We start from the raw sequence: 20,966 nt of genomic DNA on the forward strand, positions 1-20,966 counted from the left end.
TGAATCCTTTTCCCTCTGTTTCATAAGTAACGTTCAGTAACAGTATTTGTTCAGAAAAATGGCTATCCAGCTTGATTGCTTGTAAGACTATATTTTTCATCTACCTCTTCCAGTTGTTTGACCTCTTTTGGGGTGGAAGGATTTTTTTCTGTTATTTTATGGAGCTGAAATAGAATTTCTGTACTTGCATACACGCATGATTTTCTTTACTGTGAACGCTGATCATTAGAAACGAGCCATTACTATTGTTTGTGTACTTGCACACATTTTGGATCATTTACATACCTACATATACATACATTTTACTTGCATACATATACACGCAAACACATACATACATACATACATACATACATACATACATACATACAGACACATAAGTGTAACGTTCAGTATTTGTTCAGAAAAATGGCTATCCAGCTTGATTGCTTGTAAAACTACATTTTTCATCTACCTCCTCCAGTTGTTTGACCTCTTTTGGGGTGGGTGGGTGGAAGGATTGTTTTTTGTTATTTTATGGATTATTTATTAATAAGTGAAGATAATGGTCTATAGCCACATGTGCTTTTTTAAATTTAGGTCAATGTAGGTAAAATGGGGGGGGGGGTTAAATTACAAATCAGTAAGTAATTTAAACATATAAAGTATACCAAACTCAATAGTGTCTGATTAACCTGTGAAAGTTAGGTCAACTTAACATAAAAAAGTTATGTTGGTATAACTGATGATAATTGAATATCCTAAACATTAAAGAAAAGCATTAATTTAACATAAAGAAATCATGTTAGTTTAGCAAATGATAATCTAATATACTTAACGTAACATACATATTTAAAATGAATATAAAAAAGTCATGTTGGTTTAACAAATAATAATTTAATGTATAGAACATGAATATAGCATTTTGTGCTAACATAACTTTAATATGTGCAACCGATGTCCATATTATTTTTATGTAAATCCAACAGACTTTTTCTTTCAGTGTGCTAATTAGCCGCGAGCATCACTGCTAATTAGCATACGACGCAGCTAATTAACAAACTAATATTATTAACCTCTCAGTCAGCTCTTTCTCATTTAGAACGTTTTTCAAGAATGAAAAAAGGCAGTGCCCTCATTCCAGTAGAAAAACAGGCATGAGTAATCTAATCCAAAACAAATTGGTTAGATGTAATGGTAGATTACTTGTCTTTTAAACAACCATAAGGAAAATAACAATATAGTCTTAACTAATATTGTATTTTTAATAGTTTTTGTAGTACCTGATTTTCTACTCTGTTCTTTCTTTTAGTTTCACTTTGAGTCAAGTTCTGGATATGTTGGATCTAGGGGAGAGCCCAGACAAAGCATGCAACATTGCAGTTATCCCTCAAAATGAGAAAGATGCAGTCCTCACTGACTGTGACAGTGATGGGTCTGATATGGACTACGAAGGGGAGACAGGTAATTTGCCTGCCAGGCTGTTAAATGCATATGCGGAATTTATGCAAACAGATTATGAACGGAACATTATCAGTGAGGATGACCTTCCCCTCACCACCGCACCCCCCTCTCCCCGACCCTTCCCTACTGTTGACAATGAAAAGCCATAGGGGCCATTCAGAAGAACCAAGGGCCTCTACAAGCCATAGGGGCCAGTCAGAAGAACCAAGGGCCTCTACAAGCCAAAGGGGCCAGTCAGAAGAACCAAAGGCAAAGCTGCACGTGGTCAAAAATAAAGATCGATTGTTCAAACGATCGAAGAGGCCTGCCACCAATGTGGTTCCAGAACATCTGGTATACAGCCCAAATGCTGCAGAATGTATCAAACCAAGCTACTCCAACCCAATGGATGTTTTCTTACAAATGTATCCACCCACCCTAAGAGAGATCACCATTGAAATGTCCAGCCTCTACTCCACCCAGACCAAGAACAATAAATTATATCTGAGTATGGATGAGCTCCTTACTTTCTATGGGATCCTAATCACATCTGGGTACAGCTCTGTTCCAAGAAGACACATGTACTGGTCACTTGACAGTGATGTGCACAATGAAAGCATTTCTGATGCAATGCAAAGAAATCGCTTTGATGAAGTAATGGCCTCAATTCATGTGGTTGACAACACAAAAATCACAGATGACCCATTTTTTAAGGTCAGGCCCATCTTCTCTGAGCTCAATCAGTCATACAAAGTCATGCCATTTCAAGAATGGCTGTCCGTGGATGAAAGCATGATCCTGTATTATGGTCGACACGGATGTAAGCAGTTTATCAGAGGTAAACCAATCCGTTTTGGTTACAAGGTATGGAGCCTTGCATCATCCAGTGGTCACATGTACCACATGGAGCCATATGGTGGATCCCACACTCTCCTCCCTGAGACTGGGTTAGGTCAGGGACTCAGTGTCGTTCTGGGTCTTGCAGAGCAAGCTCAGGTGCCTCAAGGTTGCAAGTTCATTCATGACAACCTCTTCACTTCGCTTGCACTCCTCGATCACATGACACAAAGAGGATATGGAAGCTCTGGAACAATGAGGCAAAATCGTCTTTTTGATGTCCCATTCATGCCACAGAAGGACTTCATGAAGTTACCCCGGGGAGCCTCTGAGGTTCTGAACCAAGGAGACAAGTTGCTGGTCCGTTGGAAAGACAACAGCATTGTCACAGTGGCAACAAACATGGAGAAATACAGTGAGACCTCTGTCAAGAGATGGAACAAGGTGCGACGTGCCTTTGACAAAGTCCCACAACCAAAATGCATCAAGCAATACAATGAGCACATGGGCGGTGTTGACCTTCACAACCAGCAGGTTTCAAGATCCCATATCTCCATCAGGTCTAAGAAGTGGTGGTGGCCTATCTTTGCATGGTCTCTCAACAGTGCCCTTGTAAACAGCCATGTCTTTTACAGAGACATTATGGGAGGGACCCTCGACCTGCTCACCTTCTCACGGATAGTAGTCTCTTATGCAGAAGTTTGGCACAAAACCACTGAGCCATGGAAGGAGATCTCTTCTGAGTGCTGCTGTTGAAGATCAGGCGAGATACAACAAAACTTCTCACTGGCCAATCAATACAATGCACCGGTTCCAGAGATGTCGTCGTAGTGACAAACGCACCACATATGCATGTGACAAATGCAAAGCACAACTGCACATTGAGTGCTTCAAGATGTACCATGGACATGAATAGGGTTATTTTGATAACTGCATAGGAGGAATATGTTACATCAATATACAACACACTATCCCACCGGTCACAATTGTGACCGACCATAAAACATACTTTTTCACCTACTTTTCCTTGGAAAAAAACAAAAATAATGATTAATTGTTTCAAAGGGTTACTAATGACACATGATTTGGATATTTTTATGTCTGGAAAAAATTCGGGATCAAATGGGTTAAAAACGGACCCCTGTGCAACCGACGCAAGCAAGCACACCCTACAATTCCCCCAGAAATTGTACCCTCTCTAGTTATTATTTATTTTCCCACACTTAAGGATCCCTCAATATTTGGACTACATAGACAATGTCGTTGTCAAAAGATTTGTCTTGGTAGCGATTGCGTTGCTTGTATTTTTATTTACTTTCCGTTGCACGGTTTAGGTTGAAATTAAGTTTTTGTGGCGAAAAGTGAAGCTAACGGTGGCTAACTTGCTAGCCACAGTCAAACACGCGTGACTACCTGTAGCAGAACATTAGTTTAGCAGCTCGTTAACTTCTGGTAGATAGCTAGGCTAACTATAGATTTACCAGAGCCTGTTTAAGGAGAGCCTGTCCACTCCCTATTAAGCCCCATTGTACCAAATGTTGTTGCAGTTACACATGAGTTCCAATGGGGGTGATCGCTATGGACCTAAATGGCTAAATTTAGCCTGATTGTCATTGAGAAATCTCAGATTTGATTGTAGTTTGTGCATGTTCAACATGGATTATAGGTCAAAAGTTGAATGAACGAGTATTTATGTCCTTTTGATTTCTTACAGGGTGAGTCGTTGTTGCCCATAACACGCTAGCATTCTGCTAATGAATGCTGATTGGTTAGTGAAGGATTGACTATGACCAGATATCCGAAGTGGAACCAGAATGTCAGAGCATTAGCAACATTAGCAACAACATAAGCAAGCCAAAACTCTTTCTAGCATGTGTATTGACAAGTGACTGTCAGCTGTGTTGTCGATGCCTCGAGAGAAAAAAGGAAGTGACCAGAGCTTGCCGTAAAGCAGTATCTCTGGTCGTACGATGTGTATGACGTCATTGACATTTGAAAAGGCTTTTTAAGAAAAAAAAGCGACTTTAAAAAAATCTAACATCTTTTTTTTTGCCTCCCCTTTCGAATTCAACATTCGAATTACTAGACAAAAAATGTTATCCTGAGAAAAGTGGATTTTGAGGGGTATAGCTCCATAGACCTCAATTCATTCTGCACTGGACCGTTAGTGCCCTCATGGAACTAGAGTGAAACTGCAACCAGTTCCGAACCCGGAAGTTTCCCGAGTGGGAGTTCTCCCCATAGACATCATAGACATAATAAAGAGTAGACGTCGCATTGACCGCTATTGCCTACTGGCGCTGACGAGCCGTGGGGCCGCCATCTTGGAACGGGCAACCGCTCCACTCAGTGTAATATCGAACTGAATACCAAACTGATTTTCACGTGGTTTGCGTTGCTGTAAAGGTCAAACATGTAGCTATGACACAGGACATGGTAATGTTAAATCTTACTTGTGAAAAGTAATCCCCCGAGCCCTGTTTGCCATTGTCCGCAGATTTGAGCAGGAATATGCTGCACAGTGCTGACATCTTGTTTATTCTGATGCTACGCAACTAGGAATCTGCATTGGCTGCTGGGCGCGAGAAATGTGGCCGCCATCTTGGACAGGGCAAATTCCTAGTTATTTACGTTATGTTTGAATCGCGATTCCATCTGAGATACTGCCGGTGACAACGTTGTTAGAATAAGCTTCAAAGGAGGTTCTTTATTAATGAATGAATGCAATATGAGTAGGCTAAATTCCTGAAAATATCACTCGAAGGGAAATACTTAAGGGACGTTTAAATCAGAGATTAGGACAATTTTTACACCGGACTTCCCAATTTATTCGTTCTCATTCAACTATGAGGCTGCTATATAGCCGATCACCATTCCCTCTTGCAGGGGAAATGAGAAGACAACTGTTTCATTCTACACTTGACTCTTAGTATTTTGAGTTGTAAATGAGCAGCAACAAATGTATGCTTTTAAATATATGTAGTCTTTATAAATTATAAGTATGCATTTTTATATAAAATATACATAAATATCAGTTGTAAAAATGTCAGTAAAAAACTGACCCCTCTGCAACTGACGCAGGCACACCCCACAATTTCCCCAGAAATTGTACCCTCTCTAGTTGTTGGAATGCTGCTTCAGCATTCCAAGTATTATTCTTTGAATCTTTATTCAAGCATCTTCTTCTTCTATTTCTTCCAAGACACCTTTCAGCGCCTTCAAATCTTCAGCTATTAAAACCGTTCAGCTATCATAAAATTCAGCAGTTTCAGGCCATGGGTGCTATGACTTTTCAGCTTTGTACCTCTTATGCTTGAATTAATATAAATCAATATTCATAATATTTTTAACATGGGTTTCCAATGGAGTTCTTTCAAATCCTCTCAAACTTCTTTAAACTTCTTCAACTTCCAAATCCTTCTTCTTCCTCAATCTTTAAGCTAGAGCCACCATTTAAACATTAAAATGTTGACAAAACCCTAATTTATTTTTAAATAATTCCGTTTTTTGATATCTATTCAACTTTTTTCAATATCACTGATTATGTTTCATGACTTTTTCAAGCCGTTTCTGATATTTACATGGGTGTGTATGTGAAACCCTAGAGTGCAGACTGAAACGCTTAGAGTGGAGGGCAGCTTCGGATGTCGTTGAAAAAATATTTATAGTTTGCCAGCATTGCCACAATTTTCGCTCTTCATGCTTCATTTTTGGATCAATAGATAGCTAATTTTGTGCTGGTCGTAGACAGTTGTCTGTTAAATCCAACAGACGTACACATTTGTTCAGAGCCCCACGAAAGCGAGACAAAGTCCAACTCTCGCCCCATAGAGACCAATGCAAATCTGGTGACAAAATCGTCAGAGAAAGCAAAAAGAACAAGATTTTGAAACTGCCGGTAGAGTCGTATTTCTGACCGCACAGAAATATAAAGGACATCTCTGGTTTTGGCAGTCTCGGGGCTCGGAAAATTTTTTGGTTTTGGATTGGACGTATAGTTTTGCGTCTAGGTTAACTTGTTTGAGGTGTGGATTCTAGCTATATTTCTGTTATTCTCTGCCCTCAGCGCGTTAGCAATCATAGCTGCACCATCACCGTGGCAACGACAGACACGCACCACTCAGTCTCAGGCAGGTGATTGGTATTAGCTGATTAGTGGAGTCACAAGACAGAGTTTGATAGTATTTCAACCTAATACAATTTACAAGAGGTGACTCTGCAGGTGCTGCTAATATCTCTTTTACTTCTATTGCTAATGGAACTGTTTTATTCTACTACGCCACTGAGTGCGTTTACTTGACCATGAGAAACACGATTACTAGCAATTGTCGGTTTATGCCATACGATTACTACGTTTACATGTGTAATTAGTTATGCGATTACTCAATAAGCACGTCTACATGATTCTTTTTATTAATCGTTGTATGCTCCACGGACACCATCATCCTTCAGCAACAAAGTGTCGCTGTGTCTTCCTGTATCGGCCCTACTGCTGTATGTTTCATTCAATCAACACATTGAATCCTACTAAGAAAGCCGAGTAAACGCACTCAATGCACACATCTGCTACTGCTATTACTATCCCAACTATAATTTCAGCTGTTAAGACTATAATATTCTTTTTATGACTAGCTAGCCTAGGCCTACTTCTTCTTCTGTTTAACAGTTCAGCTTTCAGCTTCTCCCGCATTGTATTTCAGCTCTTAGCGTTGTTAGATGATGCAGTTCAGTTTCCACACTGCCTCTTTTGTGTGACTCACACATTTTTGACATACATTTCAGCTTGCGGGTATTTTCTCATTTCTGTATTTTCTGCAATTTAAGAAAAATAATTTCGTCTTTCAGCATTCCAACGCATTTTCAGCAGGAAATGCCTTTCTAGTTCAAGTTGATTTTGTCAGTATAACTTCCACATCAAAGCTGTTGATCAAACCGAGTCCAACTGTATATTCGAAGTTCCCAGCATCACTGTTTAAAGTATCAATGCGTCACTCATCAGTATTGATCCCTCCTTTCCTCCTTCCCTCCCTCCCTCCCTCCCTCCCTCATAAACACCCCTTTGAGCAACTATTTCATGGAAAGTACAAATATTTAATAGGAAATGGGATGTATTAGTACATTTTATATGAATTAATTTGTAATGATATGACTTTAAATGAGCATCGCATGTATTTCACAATTCTAATTTGTGCCATTGCTAATCCTACTAAAGTTGGTGTGGAGATACCTTTCGGTCAGAAACCACTGGCACCTTAGTAGATGACAGCATGAGAGGTTTGAGTTTGCCTTGGCTCCAGTGACCCAGAAAGTTCTCTGCCAAGATCTTGTGTCTTTGAAGTTGCAGTTCTGCACTCAGGTACCTTTCCCGCACCATCTCAGTTACTTGCCTAAAAATAAATTACAAGCATTTATGCAACACAAAGAGAAGCACACTTTAACATAGCCATAATTACTTTACCCATGAGTGCACACAAGAGTACAAAAAACTTAAGCAAACAGGCCTTTGTTCACCCTCAAAACCGTTTGTGATAAAGCTATCTTTACCTGTGCTGGAATCTGAGTATCTTCATACCATGGGCCTGTCTCTCCACTATTAGGTCTCCTAGGTCATGTCTGAGACGAGCCCATAGTAGAAAAGGCAGGCGGATGACTTTGTTGTTAAGTGGGAGAAAGTGCTGATAGAGTTCATCTAGGACATTGTCATCAAGTGACAGGATGTCCTGAAGTTCTGCCTCTGACAATCCATTCCTAATAAATTGAAATAACAGGATTGCTGCTTTAATCAATTAAAATGTCCCATTCTAATAGAATCAGGAATGTCAATTATCCAAATATCAAATAAAATATCTTAGATTGAGTGTGTTTTCCTACCTCGCTGAAATTATGTATCCTAAGGTAGCACCAACAAGTTGCTTTCCATGCCTCTCCTCCAGACCAAGAAACACATGTGACATCACTTCCTGTGGGTTACTATACAGATTTTGCTCTGTCAAAGGCTTATAGGATGGCCATTGTTTAGCAACCTCAAGTATCAGCATCAGCTGCAGGGGTCTACCACACTTTTCAAAGCTACAAAGTACTGCCTCTCTCTGTTCTGGGGTGAGGGTTCGTTGCAAAGCTCTCATGTAGGTGTCCATGATCTCTTCAGCTTCAGTAAATAACAGTGGCTCTACCTCAAAGAAAATTGCCTCATTCATTTTGAGAAGATCAAGGGAATTTTGATTTGTAGTGGAGACCACCAAATGAACATGGGGTGGGATGTCTTTGGGTAACCAATACAGTTTGTGAGCATGGTTGACCTCAGACAGTTGGTCCAGGGAGTCAAGTATGAGAAGCAACGTGTTGCCTTGTTGGGAAACCTTGTCTAAAAGAAAGTGGAAGAATAGTACCAGCTCCTGATGTATATCGGCAATTTGTGGTTTTGGCTGTGGCAAACTGAAGGCTGTGCAAATCTGGATACAGATGCTATGGAGGACATAATCCACATCTGGTCTGGGTGGATGCCCCATGCCTATCAACCTGAATACCACAACAGCCCCGGGGTCCAAGACGTTGCGCATCTCCTGCACTAACTTACAAAGAAATGCTGTCTTGCCCACCCCTACATCTCCATGAACAACAAATGGTCCGTGGTATGTGTTGCTTGATTCCCACATGGCCAGGCACATCTTACCCAGAAGCCCCTCCCTGCCACAGAACCTAGCACACATAGCATTGCACAATGCTGTATGACAATAAATGTCCTCAATCACCCAGGTCCAGTTTTCCTCAACTTTTCCCCTGCTCCTCTCCCCATTAACCCTCTTCCCCTCCAATCCCAGACCCCCTGAAGACCAGGTCTCACTTGAGACACTTTTCTTGATTTGGCAGACAAACTGCTCACACATGCTGTCGAGGTAAAGGGCATGCTCCTTATGTTTAGAGTCAATGGCACCCTTGTTCAGCTCCACACAGTGCAAGTTGATGATGCCTGTCAAAGAAGCGTAGAGGCGAGACTTGAGGACTGCAAGAAGGTCCTGGGCTTCTGTGTCCAATAGACCATCTGGGGTCACGTCTAAATATTGGGACAGATGTTTGGGCCTCATTTCCTTAGTGTGCTTACTAGGGAGCTCCCGCACAAAGATAATGGCTGAAGTGCTACTGTCCTGCCCTCTCAGACCCTCTTCAATCTCAGTTTCTGTTTCTGGAAATGAGAGACAATGTATACAATTGGTTTATTAAATACTAGCATTCTGTATACAGCACACATTAAAATCTAGAGCTAATAACCTGAAATGAGTCATGCTTAGTCAAGAGAAAGTATGGTCCTCACAGAAAAACAATATGGCATAGAATGTTTTGTAACAATTTCTTACTTAACTTAAAAACGGTCTTGTCTTTTTCATAATATTCAGAGACTAACCCGATCTGAAGAACTGATGTTTCTGCTCAGTCATGATATCCCCATCTTTCTCAGCCTGTATGGCAGCAGTGCGTAGGAGTTGCAATAGTTGGCTCTCTATGTGGCGCCAGGAAGATATATCTTTTTCCCGCTGCTGCTTACTCTCAGGTCGAAGGTCTTTGTAGTGTGTTAAATTGTTTGTTATTGGCTGAAGTACATATTCGGGTGGGAGGGCATTGTTATCTTTGAAGAACCATTGGTTTAGAAGTTTCAGCCCTTCTTGATCCCTTGATACTTTGGACAAGAGCATCTCAAATGTTTTTTCTGGGATGACACGAGGTATAGAACGATGACCATACCTGTTCCCGAGCAGAGCCTTTATAACCAAGAAAAAACCCCACAAAAGACTAATCTGTTAAAATCCCAAGAAAACCTTAACTCGTCAGTAACAATTCTATGAACTGAATACTCACAATGAAACTTGGACCAGCTGACAGTTGCTTGCAAACCTCAATCTCCCTGAGGCACAATTCTGTGGTCATGTGGTCAGTTGAGATAGTGTCCAGGACTCCCCATTCCATATCCACAACCTTCAAAAGAACAGTGTTGGAATTTTCTAAAACAAAACTACATGATCAAACAATAAAATAGCTATTATATGTAGCTCTCATTCAGTATGGAGGACCAAACCAGCCCTATTTAGAAATGAATTAATGAATAAATAAATGTCCACATTTAGACAGAAATAAATGAATTAATGAATGCACAATTGTCAATCAATAGTTACTTATAATTTACATTTATTTATGTATTTATTTGTGTACTTATTTGTATTTATTTATTCATGTATTTATTCATGTATTTATTCATTCATTCATTGTTCCCAATATGATAAGGAGAGGAGGCCAGTAGGTGTGTAAACTGACATTCAGACATTGCAGTTTGATATCAGCTTTGGTAGGGACATCATTAGTTAATGCGAGCATGCGGCAGGCCAATTTTTTCGCGAATCCTATTTTTTGAGCTTCATGTAATAGGCCTTTAATACGTTGGACTCATGTTGTTATTATGTTTGAGTAAAAATAAGATGATCGGTTGGCCTATTATTTAGAAACTTTCTTTAGTTTTGTTTTCTTAGCCTACTTCAATTCTGACTTGTTTGTCGACACCAGGGGCCTCATGTATAAAAGATTGCGCAGCTTACATACCAGAAGATGGCGTACGGCCAAAACTTGAAAAGAACCTACGCACAGAAATATTCACATGTATAAAACCGGTCGTACGGCAGGTCCTGCGCACCTTTCCTATATGAATCACAATCAACGTGAGACTGACCGCACGTGAATGAGCCACTGACCCCGCCTTGCCTCCTCCCATAAATGAATATGCAGATGGTCTATAAATGCGCCCGAGGTCATTTCTTTGTCTGAATTAAAATGGCTGTGAGATCGAGGTTATAACAACAGAGGTGGAGGCGAGGAAATGTGTCCTGTTTGGTGGCCTGTCATCAGGTATTGGCAACAAAAGAAAGTCGGCGGAGTGGAAAACTGTCACTAGGGCCGTAAATTCTGTGGGTTCGGAAAACTGGACCATGGCAGAAATTAAGAAGAAATGGTCCGATGTAAAACTCAAAATTAAGAAACATGCCTCCTGTGCATCATGGATGAGCCAGAGTCAGGCTCACAGAGACAATTGCATTTTCCCATGCCAATCTTGTAGTTGCACAGCGAGTATATATTTCATCTGTGGTAAATAATCTGTGCTGCGTGCAATATTAACCATATACAGAGGGTGACATGCATTTCCTTAGTGATTTTGTCGTTCGTTTGACACCCTCAAGTTTAACATAAGTTATTAAGTGGTGGCAGATTAAAATAATTAAAGATTATTTTCAATAGAATTTCCCGTTTGGGTTTTGGCATTTTGATGTGAATCATCCACATCAATGATCAAACTTTTATTAGCGGAGGTAATTATGTTTTTTAGTCAACGTCATAGACGCAGTTTAGTTTCCTCCAGGAACACAATGACTCTTATTGAGGTACTTGTTGCTCTTATTGGTTAGTTGCATCCGAACACGGACTACCAGACTTAAACAGCTTTTCCCCCCAGGCTGTAAGGCTTCTGAATCAGCAACTTTGATCCACTGAACCGTCGCCATCACAATTCACTTTCTGCTCCCCCACTCATACAACCACACTTTGTACATATATTTGCAAAATTTTTCATTTTTAACTTAATTTAATATTCCTAATTTCTTCACATTTTAAACTGCTGCTAGTTCTTCTTGTGTTGTTGTTACTTGTTAATGTTATAGTGTTATGTTATAGTGTTAAATGTTATTTATGGTATATGTTACTATGTTACTCTGTTATTTGTATCTACTGTCTACTGCGTAGATGTTGGTGTATGCGACAATAAACTTTGATTGATTGTTGTAATTGATTTAACTTCTTGTACTCTCTGTGAATTATATTATTAGGAACCCTATTGTAATTGTTGGTATTATTAGGGTTCTTCCGGTAGGAGGAAACCTATTGTTTTTGTTAATATTCCTATTAATACTATTATTAGGGTTCCTCCGGTAGGAGGAAACCCATTGTTTTTGTTAGTATTCTTATTAGGGTTCCTCCTGTAGGAGGAAACCTAATGTTTTTGTTAGTATTTAGGGTTTCCTCCTAAATAAACAACAAACAAAAAATCTACTTCACCCTACTTGACACACGCACAAGCTCGGTTTTTAGCCCCTGTTTCATTTCGCTTCTAATCGCAGCTCGCCGTTACGAATATACATTCTTTTTCGGCGGCCGTTGTTGTTTTCAACTGGAATCGCCTGATAGCCGTGTTGGAGGCAGCCACGTTCGGTAAGTCCTATTTTTACACATTTTTAGCTAGAATCACTGATTGGGTTCGTGAAAGTATGGATGGGCGAACGATGCCTTGTGAAGCTTTGGTGGTTTCTTCCGGATTGTGCCGGCCCAAAGAGCCGAACTATCGGCGCATTGAAAATGAACAGCGTCATCTAGCAGCCGTTTAAACTGGCTTAATGAGGCGTAGTGGTTGTCTCCGACGGTAGACTACCCTACGTTATTTAATATTTTAATTAAGGCTACATGTGTCGATTTTATCCGATATTAGTGCTCACACATTAAAATGTTGTGATACATCTGTAGGCCGTTAGAATTATGTCATTTTCTCACAGTAAAAGTTAAAGAATATTTTCCGAGGTTCCCTGCACTGGGGCGCGAACTCGGGTATCTAGATTCGCATTATCAATACGTTGTCGTACAACGTTTTAACCAGCTACACCACCGAAAAAGCCGTTACTTGTCAATGCGGGTGGACGGACTTTATACGATACGGTTTTTATATCAATTAAACTAGATTACACAGATTTTTTCTTATTCTTAACATTTGTGATATGTAGGCCTATTGTGAACTGGGGGGACTTTATTTTTACAAATTATTATTACTGTTGACAATGTTGACGAATCACCAACATTTGTTTTCTGGGCACTGTATAGACCTACCTAGTCCTATCATGTTAAGTTTCATTTCAATAAAATAACACAACACTCAAGTGCACGGATTTATAATTATTACAATACGGATTTGGCTAAATAATAATGACTGATGGAAGAAACTCGAGCGATGCCTGGTGCTGCTTCTCTGGCAATGTGAGATTTGTCTTTAAAAAGAAGCGGTGGCTTCGTTCCCTCTATGGCTCTGGTTCAGAAGAGCGGCAAAACTTCGAACCAGTTTGTGACGTTTGAAGCATTGAACGTCATCTATCACGTGGTTTCGTAATTTGATACAAGCTCCAAAACACTTTTTCGAAACTGTGCGTATTGGTTTTGCGACACAAGCATCGATGCGTCAGTGCCATATACCCATCCCTACGTGAAAGTACACTACTCTTGAATTATGGTGAAGGTTTGGGCACTTTGATACCTTTAGATCGTGAGTTTGAAGTGATGGAAAACCGAACTCGAAAAGTAGCTAGCTTTTTCCCTCTGTGTTTATAATTTGTGAATCATTTAGCATCTCGGCGAATTCTTCATCAAAAAGGTAGAGGAAGGCAGCTTTTAGGAGAACAAGTGATTCCCCACAGACCTGTAGGCTCAGAATTGTGATTTGGGTCGTGAAAGTCTTTGTAATTGGAGTGAGTTCGGACGCAAGGGAGACCGCATAGGCTTAGGCGGCAGCCATGCTTTGGTCGTATCATGTTCATAAATTCACCATTTTACAGTCCGGTCTACACCAAAAAAGACGAGCAGGGCAGCCTTCAAGAGATGTGGGAATTGTGCTTTTAGCCAGATGTTTTTTTTGTGATTTGTGCAAAACGTGCAAGTGGAGTGAGACTGCGTCCCGGGGATACTGTACATTGTTTTGACGTTAGCCTCAGAGTCAGACTCGGCTCGCCCACTGGCAGTGTGTAAACAATTTTGTATTTCACTCAATTCAACCCCAAAAACGTCAGGGAGGACTGTTTTTTGTAGACAAGAGCCTGCTAAAGATAGACAGTATCTCGGATGTTTCAAGGCGAGTCTGTTTCATTCGTCATATGCCCTGAGAAAACGACCTACGTTAGCTAGGCTAGTTTTGCCAATTTCACTAGGTCAAGCTATTTAAAGGTCTCTGACAGTCAGAATCACTGTTTACAGGCAAGGGTCAAGCTGGTCTTTGGTCAGATGTGTATATTGACCAGTTTAGAGCTAAATACTCTTGCTAGAGCCTGGAATCGAACCAGTGTTTTGAGTGACTTTGCATGGGTCTCCAACACATTTGGATTCAAGTTCACGTAGTGCCACTGCATTTCACAGTCATAACTGAAGTCTGTATCAAGTGTAGATGGAAAAAGCTTCATTTTTCACCACTGACATGGACCCTGTCTTCACTTTTACAGGTCATGCAGAGGCCTGCTCAACAGAGTGCAACAGAGCATGCTGAGAGCAACAACAGAGGATGCTAAGTGTAACAGAGGATGCGACAGAGGATGCTGAGAGCAACACAGACCCCTTGCTGGACTACCCCTCTCTAGCTGGACAGCTTCTCTTCAGCCCTGCCCCCAAGACAGCTTCATCCAGCTGGCCTGCCCTGCCTGCCCCTGCCTTGATATCTCAAAAGATCACTGAATTACAGCTGTTTAAACTTCAGCCACATCTTATAATGCTTGCCACAGGACAAATAGCTTACTTTTCTATACAGTAACTGACCACATTTGTTCTCAACACTGAGAATAGCTCAGTAGGCTAAGGCAGTGCACTGCAAGGGGCAAGGTCACAGGTTCAAATCCAGCCACAGTCTTTTGGCCTGTCATAATTTTGATTATCTGTTTAGTTAAACAGGATGTCATCATTCTGAAATACCATGTGCAATTTCACCTTGAAATGTCAACCGTTTCTTAACCTTTGTCCCAAAGCTGACCAGAGCTAATACTCAAATCACACAGTCGGAGCACAGCTAGATAATCAGCGTCAGCGCCCCTTGGGTACCCAGCATGCAGTGCGGTATGTCAAATAGGCAAAGACTTGTGGAAAATAGTGCGGTTACAACAGCCGTGCGAGGGATTTCAGTTGTGGTGTTTGTTCAGTTAGATGTTTGTAATGTTAGTGTTTATCAGTTAATATAATCTTGTTGGTCACCTTGATTGTGCATGTTGTGTATTTTAATGGGACCAGAGAGTTGGCTGCTGTACTGCCATAGGCTATTCCCATGACAGCCCAGTTGCCCACATGACTATTGTTAATTGTGCATTGACTGGCCTGAGATTCTGGAAAGAGATCAACTCAAGAACAGTTACAATATCTGTGGATTTTCAGCCATCTTGGGGAAAGTTTGAAAAGAGTACTGTGGTTAAAATGTGTCAATTGTGCGAGGCATGTTTTTGGACTACCTCTAAACCTCATGCGGCCGCCGCAGCATTTCTGCCTTGGCATGACCTGTGCTGGGAGAGAGGGAAACAGCATGGATGGAAGTTGTGTGTGGGCAGATGTGTCTATATAGGGTGAAATGGAATAAGAAATGCAATACAAAATGGCTGTATTTATGTAAATGTCCACATTGCCTCAATATCTTTGTGTCAATAAATCAAATATCATTTTGACTGATGGTTTTTCAAACCTTATTGGCTTCGAGATGACATCATTCTGAAGTAGTACTATGTGCAATTTCATGCAATTTGACATTGAAATGTCAACTATTTCTTAACCTTTGTCCCAAAGCTGACCAAAGGTCTGCCATTTCTATTCATAAAAGGGCACAACCTTTGTTCTCTCACATATATCTTATTATTGGGTGTGCTTTGTCTTCGGCAAGGGCATAACCTTTGTTCGCTGACATATCTTATTATTATTATTTTCCCACCCCTAAGGATCAGTAAATATTTGGACTACATAGACAACGTCGGTGTCAAAATGTTCGTCTTGGTCACGATTGCGTTGCTTCTGTTGGGATTTACGTTCCGTTCCACAATTTAGGCTGAACTTTCTTTTTTTTTTTTACTAAGTTTTTGTGGCAAAAAGTGCCTTGTGTCAACAAAGGGTATCAGTGCTAGCCTACGTCACAACGTCAGCACACGTTAGCAACGACACATGGATACAACGTGCATAGATGTGCTGTTGCACAGCGAGTATCGTGCCGTGGTGTACTAGCAGCATCATACATGTACATTTAAGCAAATCAAGACTTGCATGTACAGTAAGTAATGTAACATTAAATAATGTATTTAAACTCAAGCTTGTGTGGTGCGTTGCTGGCTTCAGTGGCACAGCCTTAACTTTATGTAAAAAGAAACGTTCTAATTTCCGGCGCTTTCAAACAATCTCCTCACTCAGTGAAGTTTGGCTAGCCACCGCAACTAGCTTGGTCGTAGAAAAGCTCTTTTGAATTAGCCAATTCTCCCTAAATAGATGTCAAGCTTATTTATGTTTTTGGGGGCATATTTTCAGTTAGCAGATGGTACTGTTTGAATCGCGATTCCATCTGAAATACTGCCGGTGACAACGTTGTTACAATAGCTTGTTTCAAAGGGGGTTACCCAGCTAACACATGACGTTGCGGCAATGTTGCCAGTAAGTGCTCAGTTGGTAACCCGCGACTTTACCTTCTGGCAACGTCGTGGCAACGTTGTAGCAACGTTATAAAGGGAATGTTGCCAGTTGGTCCCATGGACAACGTTGCCACGACGTCGTACCTTGGTTGGCTGGTTACGTTATTTTTAGACCCGTGGGCAACGTTGCCGCGACGTCGTACCTTGGTCGGCTGGTTACGTTATTTTTAGACCCGTGGGCAACGTTGCCGCGACGTCGTACCTTGGTCGGCTGCTTACGTTATTTTTAGACCCGTGGGCAACGTTGCCGCGACGTCGTACCTTGGTCGGCTGGTTACGTAATTTTTTGGTCCCGTGGACAACGTTGCCGTGACGTTGTACCTTGGTCGGCTGGATACGTTAATTTTGGTACCATGGGTTAAGTTGCCGTTAAGTCGCTCTTTGGTCGCAGGACAACGGATCAGAGTGCAATATAGTGGTTTACCCAGAGATGGATCACATAGGACTGCTCTCAGTTCTGACACTTTTGCAATGTAGTCATAGTCTACATGAATTTCAATCACACACAATATTAAATGTTGCACCCAGCACGTATAAATGTAGACAATGCATGTAATTCATGTGCAGCTCAGCCCCAGCATGTCATTGGTCATCAATTTTCTCATATGCAGAAACATAGCTTTAATAAATAAAAGACTGAATTTGGAATATAATTTAGTCTTTCATTCTTTACTATAAACATGTACAAAAGCAATCAATGTGTGATGTGTAACATGATTAAGCAAACATTCTTTGTATAGCACACCAAAGCTGTATGACACACAATGCAAATTTGTGCTCCAATAATTTTGTAATACAAAATGGTTAAATGTGACCAAAAGGTAAGCAAGTCTTAAGAGTTTCATTTCCAAAGACAAGTCATCACAGAATATTACAATTCTTCCTTAGCAAACCTGCCCCTCAGTCTGCCCCTGAGCAACAACTTTGCGCATGCCCATTTCAACGCATCGCTGAAACTGGGGTTTCAGAAGAGATTTTGCAGGGGTTAAACACCGTCTTGTACGCATTGGATTTCAACTGGAAATTAGCTACTTCAAAGGTGAGTTTCTTTACAGAAATAGTTTTAAATATATAAACATATTTTCAGAAATTGGATGGGGCTTGCTATTACGTATATGTTTATGTGCTATCAGATTCACATTGTTTACGTTAGGATTTCGCTATCTAGAGGTTAAACCCTCCAGAAAGTTATGTTGAAATACTGAAAATGCATAGGCCTACATGTTATCAAAGTTTAGCGTCTCACAAATCACCCACAAAAGAATCAGTGAAAATAAACGTTCAGAACTGTTAGAAAACCTTGTCCCAAAATAGTTTATTTAGCCCGGAATTTTCAAAGACTGTGGAGCTAGCGTGTGGCTGATCACGTTTTGATCACAGTCGGTCATGGCATGCACAGCAATGGCGTCTATAAAAGTATTGTAGCGACCCAAGGGTTGGTCGCTACAATTATTAATGTTGTATGCATCTTTGAGTTGAGTGTTGTCGTTCTGTCTATTAGGTTTGTCAATGGATGATGTTAGTAACTATAAATTGTGTTGTTGTTGTTGCCATAACTGTGAATTGTATGTGAATTAATGACTTGTTGTTGGCATTCACATGTGATTGGTGGTGTAGTAATAAAGCCTGTAGTCGAGCGGTGTATGGGACACAGAGCCAAAAGGTCTTATTCTCTGCGTCAGATCTTTAAGCATTCACTCCTATATAGACAGCTAACGCCATCGTTACATTGGTGTCAGAAGTGGGATGGCGCAACCACGCAGGATGGAGTAAGAAATCACAGATCTTGAAGAGACCATTGAGCGCACTCGGCTACACCTGGAGGAACGTAGACTGAAGATGGTGGGGGGCGGGGCACTACGGTATCGCCAAGACCCTCCGCCGCCTCAGGGGCCAATTCTATTGGCCAGGTTGTCGACGGGACGTGGAGCTGTATGTGCACTGCTGTAACCTTTGCACTGCTAAGAAAGGGCCAACGCAGCGCTCCCATGCCCCATTGCAGCAGTACCTGGTGGGGGCTCCGATGGAGCGAGTAGCAGTGGACATACTTGGGCCATTTCCAGTGACTGATTCCGGCAACCGCTACGTCTTCGTGGCCATGGATTATTTCACCAAATGGCCGGAGGCATACGCGGTGCCGGGTCAGATTGCCATCACAACTGCGGAAAGGCTGGTAGAGGAGATGTTTGCCCGCTTCGGGGTCCCTGCGGAACTCCATAGGGACCAGGGGCGGAACTTAGAGTCCCAGGTCTTCAGTGAGGTCTGCCGGCGGCTGGGAGTGTCCAAGACGAGGACGACGCCTCTCCACCCGCAGAGCGACGGGCTGGTGGAGCGGTTCAACCGCACCCTGGCTACCCAGCTCGCCATCCTGACCAGCCAACACCAGCGGGACTGGGTTCGCCACCTACCCCTGGTCCTGTGGTCGTACCGGATGGCCGTCCAAGAGTCTAGCCAGTGCACACCAGCTGCCCTCATGTTTGGGCGGGAACTACGGACACCGGTGGACCTGGTTTTCGGGACCCCGCCCGAGCCGGAGATTGCTGGGGGAAAGGAGATGGATTACTACCGGAGGTTGATAGATCGCCTCCAAGTAGTCCATGAGTACACTCGTCAGGCCCAGGCTAACTCTGGGGTGCGGCAGAGCCTACGACACCCGGTGTCGGAAGCTGACCTTCAAGCCTAGTGACAAGATCTGGGTGTATTGCCCTACTCGTAAGAAGGGGGTGTCTCCCAAGCTATGCAGTCACTGGCAGGGGCCTGGTGAGGTTATGGAATGGGTTTCTGAGGTGGTGTATCGGGTGCGCATGCCTGGTCGAGGGCGTGTGGTGGTGCTGCACCAGGACAGACTATCACCATATCGACCCCTTGCTCCAAAGATGGGTGGAGCAGGGAACGACACCAGCGGCACCACTCACACTGGACAATGTGACCACCCCCCCGATCGCACCTTCTACCAGTCCCAGGAGGACAACTCGGCGGCGGCTACGGCCAGGACACTTAAGGGACTACCTGTTGGGTGATGGGGTTGTCGAGGACGACTGACCCCTCAGGTGGGGGCTATGTAGCGACCCAGGGGTTGGTCGCTTGTTAACGCGCGCTGTTGGCGCAAAGGATTGTGGGTGGTGGCATTTTCATACTTGTTTCATGTTTAATTAAAGATCCTGTAAAGTAAATTCCATGTTTTGCTTCTAAGTACATTATATACGTGTGAAATGAGTTCCTGAAAGCATGTGCAAAGGGCTAAAACTTTGTCGCACTAAAATGTGGAGTTAGACCGTAGAACAGTTTCTCTTCCGTTTTCAGATCAGGTTTTAATGGGCGGAGCAAAAAAATGCCCTATCTACGTCATTTCGCCCTATCTACGTCAGATCACTGAATGGCTCCTCCTGCTGTACTGTTATTGTAGCCTACATCAGCTAGCTAGCTAGCTAGCTTCAGGATGTCTCCCACCAACCGCAACTGCATCTTCCCTGGATGTTCCGCTGGAGTTCCCTGAACTCCAGCGGAACATCGGTCCAGCGGTCCCTATTGATAATGAAAGGAAAAATAGGTGGATAGATTTTGTGAAGAGCCACGCTGATGGAAAGCTTCGGATAAACTCCAACAGCCGCCTCCACCATCCTCCTCCCGGTCGCACCTGGACAATCCACCGCTGCCAGCAGTTCATCACTCTGTTCTGTGTGCTTGTTATAATTATACTAGATAACTTTTCCAGAGGTATCTCTGCTATGAGTTAGTGCAAACCGCTAAATTGATATTAGGCTACTCGGTGTAGAATGATGGTATTTTGGTGAAATGGTAGCTAATGTGTTAGAAGTAGCCTAGTTGGAGAGCTCACTGTCTGCTGTCTCTGGTGACCATTTTTACTGTTACAGCTCAGGGGAATATTTCATTTATATGCGTATGTTTCACTCATTGAACAAATAAATTATAATTCTATATGGTTTTGTTCGGCTTCACATGTCGTCTATTATCTGGGTCGTGGTAGGCACTAGGCAGCGAGGGGCGGAGCTTCAGCTCCTTCAGGCGACACGCCCCCCCAGTCTCAAGCAGAGAAGACTGCTGATTTTTTCACGATTTCAAAGCCTAATTTAACATACTTGTCCGTGTTATTTTTTCATTCGAATTTGGATGGGTAGTTAATAACACATTATTCTGTGGTGTGGCGAACTTAAAACTCGTTTTCAGGTCCACTTTACAGGATCTTTAATGTTG

General features: G+C 42.1%; 1 protein-coding gene across 1 annotated transcript in view; it reads right to left on the reverse strand.

The window, feature by feature from the left end:
* Positions 1–20,966, reverse strand: part of nwd1 (NACHT and WD repeat domain containing 1) — a 138,409-nt gene that overhangs the window by 106,798 nt on the left and 10,645 nt on the right. Inside the window, exons 2-6 of the mRNA XM_062452661.1 lie at positions 10,114–10,230; positions 9,662–10,016; positions 8,131–9,442; positions 7,804–8,007; positions 7,487–7,646 (exon numbers count right to left, since the gene is read on the reverse strand). Coding sequence (XP_062308645.1) covers positions 7,487–7,646; positions 7,804–8,007; positions 8,131–9,442; positions 9,662–10,016; positions 10,114–10,230 — 2,148 coding nt within the window. The remainder of the gene's footprint in view (positions 1–7,486; positions 7,647–7,803; positions 8,008–8,130; positions 9,443–9,661; positions 10,017–10,113; positions 10,231–20,966) is intronic.

This window comes from Osmerus eperlanus, chromosome 26, assembly GCF_963692335.1.
Source record: "Osmerus eperlanus chromosome 26, fOsmEpe2.1, whole genome shotgun sequence".
NCBI lineage: Eukaryota > Metazoa > Chordata > Actinopteri > Osmeriformes > Osmeridae > Osmerus > Osmerus eperlanus.